General features: G+C 51.6%; 1 protein-coding gene across 3 annotated transcripts in view; it reads left to right on the forward strand.

Annotated features, from left to right (window-relative positions):
* Nucleotides 1-499: 499 nt before the first annotated feature.
* Rab11fip5 (RAB11 family interacting protein 5) overlaps nucleotides 500-13,262 on the forward strand; it is a 37,433-nt gene continuing 24,670 nt past the window's right edge. For all 3 annotated transcript variants that reach the window (XM_032906197.1, XM_032906198.1, XM_032906199.1), the window contains exon 1: nucleotides 500-1,065. In XM_032906197.1, coding sequence (XP_032762088.1) covers nucleotides 635-1,065 — 431 coding nt within the window. In that variant the 5' untranslated portion in view covers nucleotides 500-634. The remainder of the gene's footprint in view (nucleotides 1,066-13,262) is intronic.

The raw sequence follows: 13,262 nt of genomic DNA on the forward strand, positions 1-13,262 counted from the left end.
GGAGGTTGAGGGGGAAGAACCTGAAACTGCCCAGGTAGAGCGCAGTGGATAGTATGCAAAGGTCCGGCTCTCTAGCACCAAGTCGCTGCCTAAACGGGGCGGGGCCATGGTGGCAACCACGCCCACCTCTCTGCAGAGGCTGCTAGCTGCCTTCGGTCACAGCCCCCTCCATTTCTTCCTTTGCTGCTCTGTACCGTGCTCAAGCGAATCCGGTCGTGATTAAGGCGTGGCCAGATCTCAAGCCTCTCCTCCAACACAAGCAGAGGCCACGCCCCTTCTGCGCGGGTCACCTTTTAGTACAGCAGCACGAGCTTGAGGTTCCCCCAGAGGGGCTGGGCCAATGAGAAAGCCCCGCCCACATCTTTGCAGAGGCCGCGCCCCTCTCTGGGTTTCTTTAGCTCTTAGGCAGCTATACGCTGGTGGAACTTGGGGCGGGGCCTGGCCGGGCCTGGGCGGGGCGTGACGTCGCGGGGCGGCCGGCCGCCCGGGAGGCGGGGCGGCGGGGAGGCGGCGGCCCGCTCGGCCCAGGCCATCCCGCAGCTGCGGCGGTCCGTACGCTGCAGGCGGCGCGGGGAGCCGGCTCCTGACAGCATCCCGCGGCTGCCACGTCTATCACTGGGTCCCAGGGTCCACCATGGCCCTGGTGCGGGACGATGAACCGGCGGCCGGGTCCTCCCGCTGGCTGCCCACGCACGTCCAGGTGACCGTGCTGCGGGCCAGCGGGTTGAGGGGTAAGAGCTCGGGCGCCGGCAGCACCAGCGACGCGTACACGGTGATCCAGGTGGGCCGAGAGAAGTACAGCACCTCGGTGGTGGAGAAGACGCAAGGCTGCCCGGAATGGTGCGAAGAGTGTTCGTTCGAGCTGCCGCCCGGCGCTCTGGACGGCCTCCTGCGGGCACAGGAGGCAGATGCGGGCCCTGCGCCCTGGGCCTCCGGTCCCAACGCCGCCTGCGAACTCGTGCTTACCACCATGCACCGCTCGCTCATCGGTGTGGACAAGTTTCTAGGCCGGGCAACCGTAGCTCTGGACGAGGTCTTTCGCGCAGGCCGCGCCCAGCACACGCAGTGAGTCTGGGGCGCTGGGAGCGGGCACAGGACGGTTGAAGGCCTAACCGGGCGGGGCTGGTTGGGATGTCTGAACCCCGTCTTCCCACTCAAGGACACAAACCGACATAGTAGTTGTTACTTCTCATTCAGCCCTCTGGCCTCTTGACTGTCTCCCAAGCAGCCTGGTGGGCCTGGAAGGCCTGTTGGAGTTGATCTAGTGACCAAGCGTCAGTAGTACATGGCCAAGGAAAGTTCGGAATGGGATTCTGAGGCTGTGGGAATTCAAGAAGGGAAATTTCAAGACTCCAGGGTCTGCCTTCCTTTTGTCAAAGAGGTGCCTGCCCTGTAGGGGAGTGGAGAGGCGGTCTCACCTTGTAGAGGCAGCAAGGTGAGGTGTTTTCTCCCAAGGCAGGATTGAAGGGAGACGCCCCAGTGTTCCCAGGGGTTACACAGGACACCTGCCTTTTGAATGTTCAGGGATGCTCATCACCATGTACTCATACTCCCTGACTCTGTGTCTAGGATAGAGAGCACTGGGCCACCTCAGAGTAAAGGAAGGGAACACTTGGATCAGCTTGGGTCAGTGACACAGTGGCATAGTTATAATGCCCTTCAATTCTCCAGAATATTTTCTATAGATAGGATAGGAGGGGTTCTTGTTTTGTTTTGTTTTAAGACAGGGTCTTTCTATGTAGCTCTGGCTGCCCTGGAACATGCTATGTAGACCAGGCTGCCTTTGAACTCAGAGATTTTACTGTCTCTGCCTCCCCAATGCTGGATTCAAAGACCAGAGACTCCAAAACCTGGCTGTGAGTGTAGGAGGTTAAACATTTATTTTGTCAAGTTTGCCCTTTGTAGGGTTAAGATCAAGACCTAAGATTTGCCTTAAATGCCAGCATTTGAGAGGCAGAGATGTGTAGATCTCTGGATTCCAGGCCAGCACACAGAGAAACCCTGCCTTGAAAACCAAACCAACCAAACAAATAAAAGACCTAAGACTTGGAGCACCTTTTTCTGTTTGGGCCACGGATCATCTAGAAGTCAGGCCCCAGGGCTGACCATCTGCTGTGGCTGGCTGGGCCAGTTAATTTCTAAGCCTCCTGGGTGGGGTCCCAGAGAATGGGTGCAGAGTGGTACCCCTACGTAGGAGAACTGCTAGAAAAGGTTTATTGTTTTTGAGTAAATCAAGGAAGGCTGTTGGAGAGGGATGAGCCTTCAGCCTGGTGCAGACTAAGAGGAAAGCAGGCTTTGAATAGAAAAGGATCTGACCTTGAACAATTCTTTTTTTCCAAAACATGACTAGGGAAGGGCTTTCCTGGCTGGCCCAGTGTGGCTGGGGTGGGATAGACCTGGGCACATTCCAGCAGGGCTGTGACCTGACTTCATCTTCCCTCCCCTGGCTTCTCTCCTTCCCTCATGACTTGCTGTTTAGTTGCTGGGTGTGGAGTCATGAGGTACAACTTGGTCCTTGTTTTTTTTTCTTTTCCCTCCCTCTTTTGTGTCCTTACCCTCCTTCCTGGTGCAGGCTGATCAGGGGCCTGGGTGTGGGATGGACTGCTCTCTCCTGATCTCTTAGCTCTTAACTTTCTCATTCCCTTCAGGTGCTCCAGCCAGGCTGGTACATTATATGTAGGGTATGCATTAGGAGGAGGGTGGACTAAAAGGGACAGGGCTGGGGGGTGGGGGAAACTAGCTTCTTTGATTTTTTTCCCCTTGTTGTTGTTCATGTGCTTGCTTCCCTCTTGGCCTTGAATCTTTCTTAGTGGAGCTGGCCCAGCCTGCAAGTCCAGGTGGGCCTGTTTTCAGCCAAGAACAATGCTCCCGGGAGAATGTGACGCGCTATCCCTTGATCGGAATGGGAGCTTTAATTTACTGAGAAGTCATCTTTTCCACAAGCTTTGCCTCACACCCACCTGGCTGCCTTTCTGCTGATGCCATGACCAGGATTATTTATAGAGTGGAGAGGGCAGGAAGTGGGGCACTTAGGGTGGGCAGAGGAAAAGTCCACACGGTTGGCCCGCTCTGTTCCTCTAGTCACTGGACCTCACAGCTTGCTCACTGACAGAGAACCAAGGCTGCCATTTCCACAGCCCTCAGGCTCTAATGGCTGCTCCTAGAGGTGTTTCCTGGACCACGCTGGCCTGAGCCACTGAGGTAGAGAAGATCAAGGGTAACATTCTCGGTTTTGGAATCTTGTGGAAAAGCACCGTATTCACATAAGAGGCAGGAGCAGAGGGAACAGGTGGTGGGCTCCTGTCCGCAGAGAATCTGACTTGAGAAGCACAGGCTGAGAAGTTGCATGGTACACATAAGATCTCTTTCTCTCTTGTGTGCTCCTTCATGGCAAGGCAGGTAAACTCTTGAGCGTCTCAGTTTACTAGTCTTTAAAATGGGGGTAACTTATACCTTCCCAGTGTTGATGTGGGAGATGAAATGAGAATATAGAGGAAGATCTAATGCAGTTCCCAGGCACTGAGTAAGTGAGTGTGTGAGGTGCAGAGGGAGGGGGGTAGTGAAGAGACATGATGGTGGAAGGACATGTTGGCCACAGCATCTGGTAGCCCACATCTGGAAGAAGTTCTCTGCCTTAGAAGAACTGCTCAAGAACTTTAAGTCTGAGAAAACCTGTCCGTGGTTGGTGACAGGAAGAGTCTCAGAATCCCTGGCTGCCTTCTGCAGTCCTTGGGAGGCCCAAGAACTTGAGCTGCACCTGAGAGGCATCCCTGATCCTAAATCCAGACTCAGGTCACCTGATGGCTCTGCAGCTCTCCTTGGCAGCCTTGCTTGGCACTGCCCATGCCCTGGAGGAAGGCATGCTGGCACAATGCTGGTTCCTTAACCATTTCATCCCATCTCTACAAGGGTCACAGTGATAGAGATTGGCTGTATAGATTGGTAAGATGCCATCCATGAAGTGTGCTGCTTTCACAAGGGTAGGTTTGGAGTTGCTGTGGAACCTGGCTTCTGTGCTGAGACTCTAGCTACCCCAGGGGTCCCTGAAACTCACTTCTCTGTGAGGCAGTCTTCAATGTGAGAGGTTTTACTGGAGGCTTTCGAAATATCCAAAGAGGAAATCCATGCTCTGTGCTCCCCACCCAGCCCACATGAGGGATGGGACTCCGTGACCAGCGTGTGCTACGCAAGCACACACTATACTGCTGAACTACATTTCCAGCCCCAGAGAGGAAGCTCTCAACACAAAAACATGGTGCACATGACATTTTGTTAGAGCTACTTCCCCTCTGGAGCACCATCTGCCTGCATGACACCAGTGTCGATGTTGTGGCAGGGACAATTCCAAGGTGCTACTCCCTTCTAGCTTTTTACCACCATTGGAAGGGACCCCACCCCATCCCAGAACTCCCAATGAGTGCCAGGTTTGCCACCCTGGCTCCCAGGACCTAGATGGGGTGGTGGCAGTTAGTGTTCTTTGTCACCTGTGTGGTCAGATGGGGACACTTGGACTCTTCATGGCTTACTGCCGTGGATGTGGCTTGTGCCACAGGGGAATGACCCTGAATAATTTGGAAGATGGAAGAAAAAGCAAGAATTTTGGAGTCAGAGGCTAGGGAGTCTGTCCCAAAGCTTTTTGGGTGGAGAGACCTGCCTTGGCCTCTGAGAGCTGGTTGGTCTGTACTGAGGAAGGGGAGGACATAGCACCATCTTGTGTGGAACCCCACAATTTCCCTCTCCCCAACCTGGTTGTAGCCTTCGAGCCTATGGTACAGAAATAGATTGGGTTGGTCCCCTGGAAAAGCCACGGCTGTGGATTTGTCAGCTGGGACCAGTTGTCCTCTCTCATCATCTAAAACTATGATCATGGTCAGGCTGCTAACTGTGCTCCTCCGGTGGCCTCATCAGTTCCTGCCCAGCCTGTGCCCTGGGTTTAGCTCTGTTTTTTGTTTTTTGTTTTTGTTTGTTTGGTTTTTTTAATTTTGGAGAAGACCCAGGGGAGCTCGTGGGTGTGGAGGTCTGAGACAGAGATTCTTCGTAACTGGTCATGATCATTTTCATTCCTGACTCTCCTGCCTCTACCTTAAGAGCTGGGATGCCTGGATGACTGGCATGGCCCATTGTGCTTAGTGTTGTGAGGATCTCTTGGCTTCTTTCCATCCACAGCCCTACAACCTTCTTTCCACTGGCTTCTACATGTGACCTTGTTTTCGAAACACAGCGGAGGCCCACTCAGCCCTCTGGTTCAGGCCCCTGCTTGGGCCTCAGGAGCCACTGGTGATGGCGAGGGGTGTGGCCACACTCAGAAGGTGTCTTTAGGATGAGCAGGCTTCATCTCTGATGGTGGTGACCCTGTGGCCTATCCCTATCTGGGGTTGCTTGAGCAGAGCAGCACAGGGGTGGAGGGGGAGAGTGAGGAAATGTGACTCCTCCCTGGCACAGTGGCTTCCCTTTTCCTTTGAATCTGCCCCTGTCCCTGAACCCTGGATTAGAACCAGGCGTCCATAACCAACCCCACTGTGCCTTCCTCACTCCACTAGGCAGAAGAGACAAGATACCAGCCAGCAGAACCACAGTCCTGGTTGACCTTGAGGCCTGGGTTTCCTTTATGTTTTTCCTCTTTGCGACAGAGTTTCATTGCGCATCTGAGGCCGACCTGGAACTTGCTTTGCAGTCTAGGCTGCAGCTGCTGCCCCCGTTATTGCAGTCACCCTGGCGCTGTGCCGCTTTCTTTGCTGCTAAACTGCTGGTCTGGCCCTCTCCAGATGTTTCCCTTGCCCTTCCCACCCTGTTTGGGACAGATGACTAACACAATGACAGGAGCTGCTAAGCTCTGTGGAAATCAGCCCCCGCACTTTATTTCTCCCTACAGAGTGTGCCCTCTAGCTGGATCCTGGAAGTGCAGTACTGAAACGCTGATCATTGTTCATTTTTGAGTTGGCTTCCCTACAGATGAGAGGGATCTTACTGTGTGGTGATGAGGCCCTGCATGGGATTAGGCCCAGTGTCTTTTCAGCTAGCAGTGAGCAGAGTTATCAGAGAGATGCTGTGGAGAGAGTCTCTAGCAGGTCACCTACCCTACAGCCTAACCTTTGATTCACCCTCTATCCCGTGGGTCTTTACTCTGGGAATTTTAGCCTCAATGCTCAAGAAGGGCTGGAATGTGTGGAGACTGGCTGGGAATCGGGAGAAGAGAGCCCAGAAGCTATCAGGAGGCAGAGAGGGTGTGGTTTTCTGTGGCCTCTGTTAAGCCCTGGTAGCCTGAAGAGCTATGCGTAAGCAAAAGGTGGTATTTGGGGTCCTTTGTGCATCGCGGGGTTTCTCTAAGTTGGGAGCAAAGCTCTTGGGTAGCAGAAGAGGATCTGAAGGTCTCTACAGGCCTGGAAGGGTAGCTTCTTCTAGAGGTGTCCTTGGAGCACATGGCAAAGTCCAAGATCAGTCTGAGTGGGAGGGATCCCAGAGGTGGGGACCTGGGCATCTCTTTACAGTGGGCAGAAGCTCCCGTGTGTTTTAGCTCAGAAGGAGCCCTGGTTATACTCAGAGCAGATGGGCCACTGGGTTTGCCATAGGCAGGACCATCCTCCTTGAGGTGGTAACAATACCCCAGAGACCTGTTGGTAGCCATTAGAGAGCCTATCTGCCTCCAGGCCCTAGGATTGGAGGGCCCTTTCTGTCTGGTCCTTTCTAGGACTTCCCTCACCCCAGAGCAGACTTGTGAGCTGTCAGTGCTGTTACCTTGCTTCATGGCTGAGTAGTTCTTGGCACAGAGAGGTGAATTGACTTTGACACAACACATGACAGGACTTGAACCTGACCACAGCACCATGGGAACATTGGTTTATCCCCCTCCCCTTAGTACTTGGTGGGGGTGGGGAGCGAGGTCTTGCTGAGGTGTCCTCTCCCTCTTCAGTACAGATCTCCAGATCTTGGGGTTGGCCTTGGAGATCAGCTCTCCCTGAATTTATGGGTGTTTATGGTTCCAGCTGGTCTTGTTCTTCCTAGGGGACAAATGTTGTTCAGCCCCTGGTATATCACAAGGATAGATAGGTTGAGGCCTGGGACACTCCTCAGACTTCGATAGGCCCAGCTTCTCCGTGTGCCCCATGCTTGTTCGACTTGACAGAAGGCTGCTTAGCCCTCCTGCTCTTCCTCTATAGAGAGCAGTCACTTACTTTTTTTTTTTTTTTTTTTTTTCCCAGAGCTGGGGCCCGAACCCAGGGTTTTGCGCTTGCTAGGCAAGTGCTCTACCACTGAGCCAAATCCCCAACCCCAGTCACTTGCTTTTTGTTACCCTTTTTTTTCCTATGTCTGGGGAACCTTTGCTGAGACTCCACTGTAACCACTGTGCCTAGGCAAGTGCTGGGGAGGATATGAGAGGGAAATGGGTCACTCTTTCACAAGAGAGACAGAAGTGTGTTTGAGAGACTTAGCAGGAAACTGTTACTCCATTAAGTCAGCAGACAGACATTCCCAGAGGGAGTCAAGAGAGTGCTCAGTGCTGGAGGAACCAGACCCCATTTGGCCTAGTGATTAGGGAAGGGACCACTTCAGAAGTATGGGGAAAGGCAGCAAGGGGAATTGAGCTGAGTTAGGGTACATCTTGCCTCCACCCCCATCTTGGGTTTCCCTTCTCCCCTTCTCAGAGTCAGTCCAGTCTTTCCAGCTCTGGGATAAGTGTCCAAACTTATTTCCTGCATTGCAAGCAAGTGAACTGCATATTTTCTTCTCCCTCCCTGTTTGTTTGCCCAAGTGCAACATTCTTAAATGCAGCTCTGTCCCTATGACCCACCTGTGCTTTCCCACACAGGGGGAAATTTTTTTTTTTTTTTGGTTCTTTTTTTCGGAGCTGGGGACGGAACCCAGGGCCTTGCGCTTCCTAGGCAAGCGCTCTACCACTGAGCTAAATCCCCAACCCCCAGGGGGAAATTATTAATGGTCTCTATCTATCCTCGGGTTCAAACGGAAGCTCCGAGGAAGGATAGTCACTGCTTGGCTCTAGCCTGCTCTGACCCAAGGATCCTGGGGAAAGAAGGTTGAGAGCACCTTGGAGGCCAGATGGGTTAACTAGAGAGCCTACTTTCTTCCTTTGTCACTGAAGTTCCCGTGAAAGGTCATCTTTCCAGCTCCTTCCTCCTGCTTGGCTCTGGCCACCTCATTGCTTGAGGCAAATGACAGCCTGTAAAAGCCCTTCCATAGACAATAAACCCAAAGCTTTTATATGTGGCTGGCCTACTTCTCAGCATGCTTTTCCAGAATTATCTCATTTTGCACTCCTCTCAGGGCAGCAGTGTGTCTCCTGTTTCCACAGTCATTGGAGCCTGGGCTCTCTTGGACTGACTTGTCCAAGGTCTCAGGGCTTGTTAGTGGTGGGTAGGTTCCCAGCCTGGAGTCCAGTGCACTTTCCCCTGCCTATGCTTGTGCTGCTGGTCCTGTACTCTGAATATCTGCCCTTGCTGCTTGGTGATTAGACTTGCCTCCTGGCATTTTTATAGTGTGGGGCTCCCAGCCCCTTCTGAAGTCAGCTGACAGGCAGACCTTTGGAGCTTAAGGCAGTGGGACAAGTATTAGAGGAGATATTTATGTGAAAGAAGTGGGGGTGGGGGCTAAGTCTGGCTGGGGTGTGAGGTGACGGCTTCTGAGGTAACTAGTGAATGCCAGTCTGGGCCCTCTCCAAGGGCTGTGTCTGCCAGGCCTGGCGTGATGCCAGAGGAGGCGATAAGATAAGTCTTTGGGCCTGATAAAAGGCTTTATCATGTCCTGGGATTGTGTCTGGCTTGCAGTTTAAGTATAGAGACCAAGTCAAAGAGTAGGTTTTAGGTCGTAGGTGTCAGCAGACACAGGAGTTGTTGGCTGGAGAACCCCCCTCCTATCCACTGGTCCACTGGTATGAGACAGACTGCTTCCATGGGAATTCTGAGAGGAGAGGAGGCAGAAGATTGAGGGAAAAGGTGGATGTGTGTGTGTGTGTGTGTGTGTGTGTGTGTGTGTGTGTGTGTGTGTGTGTGTGTCCTGGTTGTCCCCAGACTCCCAACTGTGGGTTTTAGCTGGTGCTTTCCCATTTTAAAATCTATTTTGTCACTCTGTTTTACAGAGGCAAACAGTTTTTAAAAATCTACCCAAGGAGTATAATATGCTCAGTAGTGGAGCCCTTGTCTACCATGTATTCAAGGAGCTGGAGATGCAGCTCAGTCAGTAGAGTGCTTACCCAGCGTGCCACAAGTCCTGGGCCCTGTCCCTAGCATCACATACACTGGGTGTGGTGGCACATGCCTGTATTCCCAGTGCTTGAGAGATAGAAGCAGGAAGATCTAGGTTCAAAGTCATTTTCAGTTACAAAGCTCAAAGCCAGCTGGGCTATATGAGACCCCAACTCAAAATAAAAACAAAACTCATTCAGTAGGCCAGAGGCAGGACAACAATCAGACCTCTGTCTTTCAGCCACCAAGGCTCTCCCACAATGCCTTTAAGTCCCTCTGCCCCAGTTTATTTCTCTGAGTGCATACATCTGAGTACTGCTGCACCGTGTCTTTATCTAGTGGGTGGTGGAAGGGGCTTGGTTTACTTACTTGCTTGTTTTGTTTTGTTTGGAGAAAGTTTCTCAGTGTTACCCAGGCTCTCCTGGCCATCGTGAGCCCGGGCAGTTCTCCTTTCTCAGCCACACTCAGCTGGGTGTTGTGTCCCTTGGCTCCCGTTTTCATTCTTCTGCCAGTCACGCTGACAAGATAACTGAGATAAAATGGAAGCATTGATTTAGGCTTAAACTTTCAGAGATTTCAGCCCAAGGTTCTTTGGGTTCTTTGGTCCTGAGGTAAGACAGAGTGTCTGGTGTCTGGAGCCTGTGGTAGAAGTGGCTGCTTTATTTACTTCATGGTTGCCTGGAAGAGAATTGAGGCCCCTGCCTGTGACCTGCTTCTTTCCAACTTGGTCTTCCCCCTCCATTTGTGCCATCGAGTTGTGACTGTATCAGGGGCTCAGCCCATAGATGGAGACAGAGCTCCAGTCCAGTTACCCACCACGAGGAACGTGCCTGTAGCACATTGGCTTTTTGGGTAACATTTCCTATCTAAACCCATACAGGCAGTGCCTTGGGCTGTGGAATATAAAAGGTGAACGAGTATTGGTTTCTGCTGTCAATCACTGAGAGAATCAGGACAGAGCAACCCCATCACAGTGCTGCCATCAAGGCACCAAAAAGATCCTCCGAGGAAACCCCTGCCTTCCCCAGTGCTCCTGGGTCAGGATTTCCAGTTTGAGACAAGGTCTCTGTGTAGCTCATGCTAGCCTTGAATTTACCTTGTTGCCAGGAATGACTTTGAAATCTCAATCCAGCCTCCATTCCATAAATGGCATGTGCTACAGTGCTCAGCTTCCCAGGGTTGTTTTTATGGTCTTTAGTTTATTTATCATTGTGTGGTGATGTCCCCTGTGAGCAGTGCTGTGTGCTCCAGTGTATGTGTGTAGAGGTCAGAGAGGAGCCTCCTGCAGTCAGTTCTGTTCTGGGGGTCCAGGGATTGAACCCAGGTCACCAGACTAGTGTTACAAGTGGTTTTACCTTTAATCATCTCACTGGCCCCAGTTGTTTTGTTTTTCAAGATGGGGTTTTTCTGTATAGCCTTGGTTGTCCTGGACTTTGCTCTATAGACCTTAAATTCACAGAGAGTAATCTCCCTCTTTCTCCCAAGCACTGGAATTAAAAGTGTGGCCCAGCATGGGTTTTCTTTTCTTTCTTTCTTTCTTTCTGTGGTGTATATAGGTATATACATATCATGGCACATATCAAGGTCGGAGGACAATTAGGTTCTTTTCGTTCTACCACGTAGGTCCCTTGGATCAAACTCAGGTCGTCAGGCTTGGTGGCAAGTACTTGACCTTCTGAGCCATCTCTCTGGCCCAGGACCATGTTTTTAACCTTCTGTTTTAGATTGTTAACAGCTACTTTAAACGTGTCTGTTTATTAATTTACGATCAGAATTGCTGTTAAAGCATGAGGAGTTTGGGGACCAGCCTTGCCTGGGACCTGCCACGCTTGTGCTCCTCTCTCTCTTACTAATCAGTGTCCTTCAGTTCTGTCCTTGAGCCATTCCCTATAAAGCATTTCAGGGCTCACAGTAAAGCCACAGTCTCCAGACAGGAATGGTGGCTCACGCCTGTAATTCAGCACATTAAGAGGTGGGGGGAGGAGGATTGCGGAGAGTTCCAGGCCAGCCTATGCTACAGAGCAAGACTCTGTTCCAAAAACCAAATCACAGGACTAGAGCAACGGCTCGGTGATTCAGAGTGTGTGTTACTCCTCCGGAGGACCCGAGTTTAGTCTCAAGCACCTGCGTCCAGTTGCTCACAGCCTTCTCTAATTCCAGTACCAGAGGATGGAATGCCTTCTCCTGGCCTCCTAGGGCACTGGCATTCATGTGCACAAACTCATACACAGATGCACGCACCTACATATAAATAATAAAATATATCTTTAAGAAAAGAAAAGAAAGGGTTGGGGATTTAGCTCAGTGGTAGAGCGCTTGCCTAGGAAGCACAAGGCCCTGGGTTGGTCCCCAGCTCTGAAAAAAAACGAAAAAAAAAAAAAAAAAAAAGAAAAGAAAAGAAAGAAAATCTTAGTCCCTTTGTATGGTGGGAACTGTCTCCTGTCTGCCCCAGTCTGGTGCCTGCACTTTTTGGGTTTTTTCCCCCCCTCATTTGGAATGTTTTCTACCTCCCCTTTCCCTTCACACCCATTGTAAGTAGCCAGTCCTATGGTTCCTCCGAAGTCCCCTGGTTGTTCCTTTTCAGTGTGCATGTCATCTGTGCTTTCTGTAGTGACCACCATCTTGCTTTATTTGAGTGGAGGCCTGGATCAGGAGCCTTTGGCTGGGTATGGTGGTGTTGCTGGCAGGACCCCTGTGCCTCTGGGAGGGATGGTGCTGGCATGTGTGCTGTGTGTCTACAGTGAACAGACATCTGTTCACATCTTCCCTAGGAACAGTCATTTGGGCAGAGCCAATGGTGGAGAACCCACTGCTGAGTCTGGGCCTCCCTGAGTTCACACAGGAAGCCCAGACCCACACAGGGAGGACTCATGCCAAGCTGTCTAGTATCTGGGGACGGAGGAATATAATGGCTGGTAACCTTGGGGAAATCTACTTCCAGGGGCACAGATAGACCTGGTTCCAGCTCTTCTACCAGATGATGTATGGAATAGAGAGAACTGGAGAAGTTGGGAGAGGAGACAGCCAGCCAATAGCCATGAGGAGATTTTTGGCTTGGGAGCATTGTCCCAGAGCTGTTGAAGTGTGAGGATGGCCCCGTGCCTGTTTTCACACAGCACCTGAATCTGAAGACCGCTCAAGATAGCTGGAATATTTAGGTGGTCCTGACTCATTCATCTCTCTTTTGTTCCACTAGGGACCTCTGGTGGGGTTACCTTAGACCCTTGAAGAAGTGGGGGTTAGTCTCTTGTATGAATGGCCCCAGCTCCTGAGCCTTTGCTCACCTGTGAACACTTCAGTCTCACCCACTCATCAGCCCAGCAGATGACCTCTCCAAAGCTGAAGAGATCTCCCATTCAGTCAAACTACTGCTTAGATATTCTAGTGTCTTCAAAGGTCAAAAGTAGCTGGACAGAATTCTGTGCAGCTAGGGGTGGGAGACAGGATGGAGGTCTAGAATCTAGTCCTTTTGTATTATATAGCTCTAGCTGTCTTGGAACTATGTAGACCAGGCTGGCCTCAGACTCAGAGAGATCTGCCTGCTTCTGCCTAAGTGCTGAGGAAGTGCACCACCATGTCCAGTAAAGCCTTAGTGCTGACCAGGACTAGGAAGCAGAAAGGCATGCTATTGGTCACATGAGCAATAGCTTCTGTTCCCTAGGAACCTAGGAACCTGTTCCCCGGTTCTCCTGTCTCCCTTCCCACCTTCATTGGCATTCAGGGTATTCAAAGACCAGACTGATCACCATAGCCATGGTGTGATGCCAGGGAACCTGAGGGCCTTTGTTCGTTCCTTGCTGATTGCCAGACTTTGTGTGGCCCTGGGTGGGAGTTCACAGAGATGCCTGCCTTCTGTTGGAACCTCTCAGCCTGGAAGCCATGCAGGATAGGCAGGTCTGGCCCTCGATGAGCACTCGCAGCCTTCCCTGTGCCGCGCACCCATTCGGCCTCTGAAGCCTACAGGCCTCTTCTCAGAGCTGGTCTCTGAGTAGACAGGTTATACACTCTGCACACCAACATAGTCAGCACAGAAAAGAACATACATAGGCTTTAGACCTGTGTCAA

The sequence above is a fragment of the Rattus rattus genome, chromosome 6 (genome assembly GCF_011064425.1).
Source record: "Rattus rattus isolate New Zealand chromosome 6, Rrattus_CSIRO_v1, whole genome shotgun sequence".
In the NCBI taxonomy this organism is placed as follows: domain Eukaryota; kingdom Metazoa; phylum Chordata; class Mammalia; order Rodentia; family Muridae; genus Rattus; species Rattus rattus.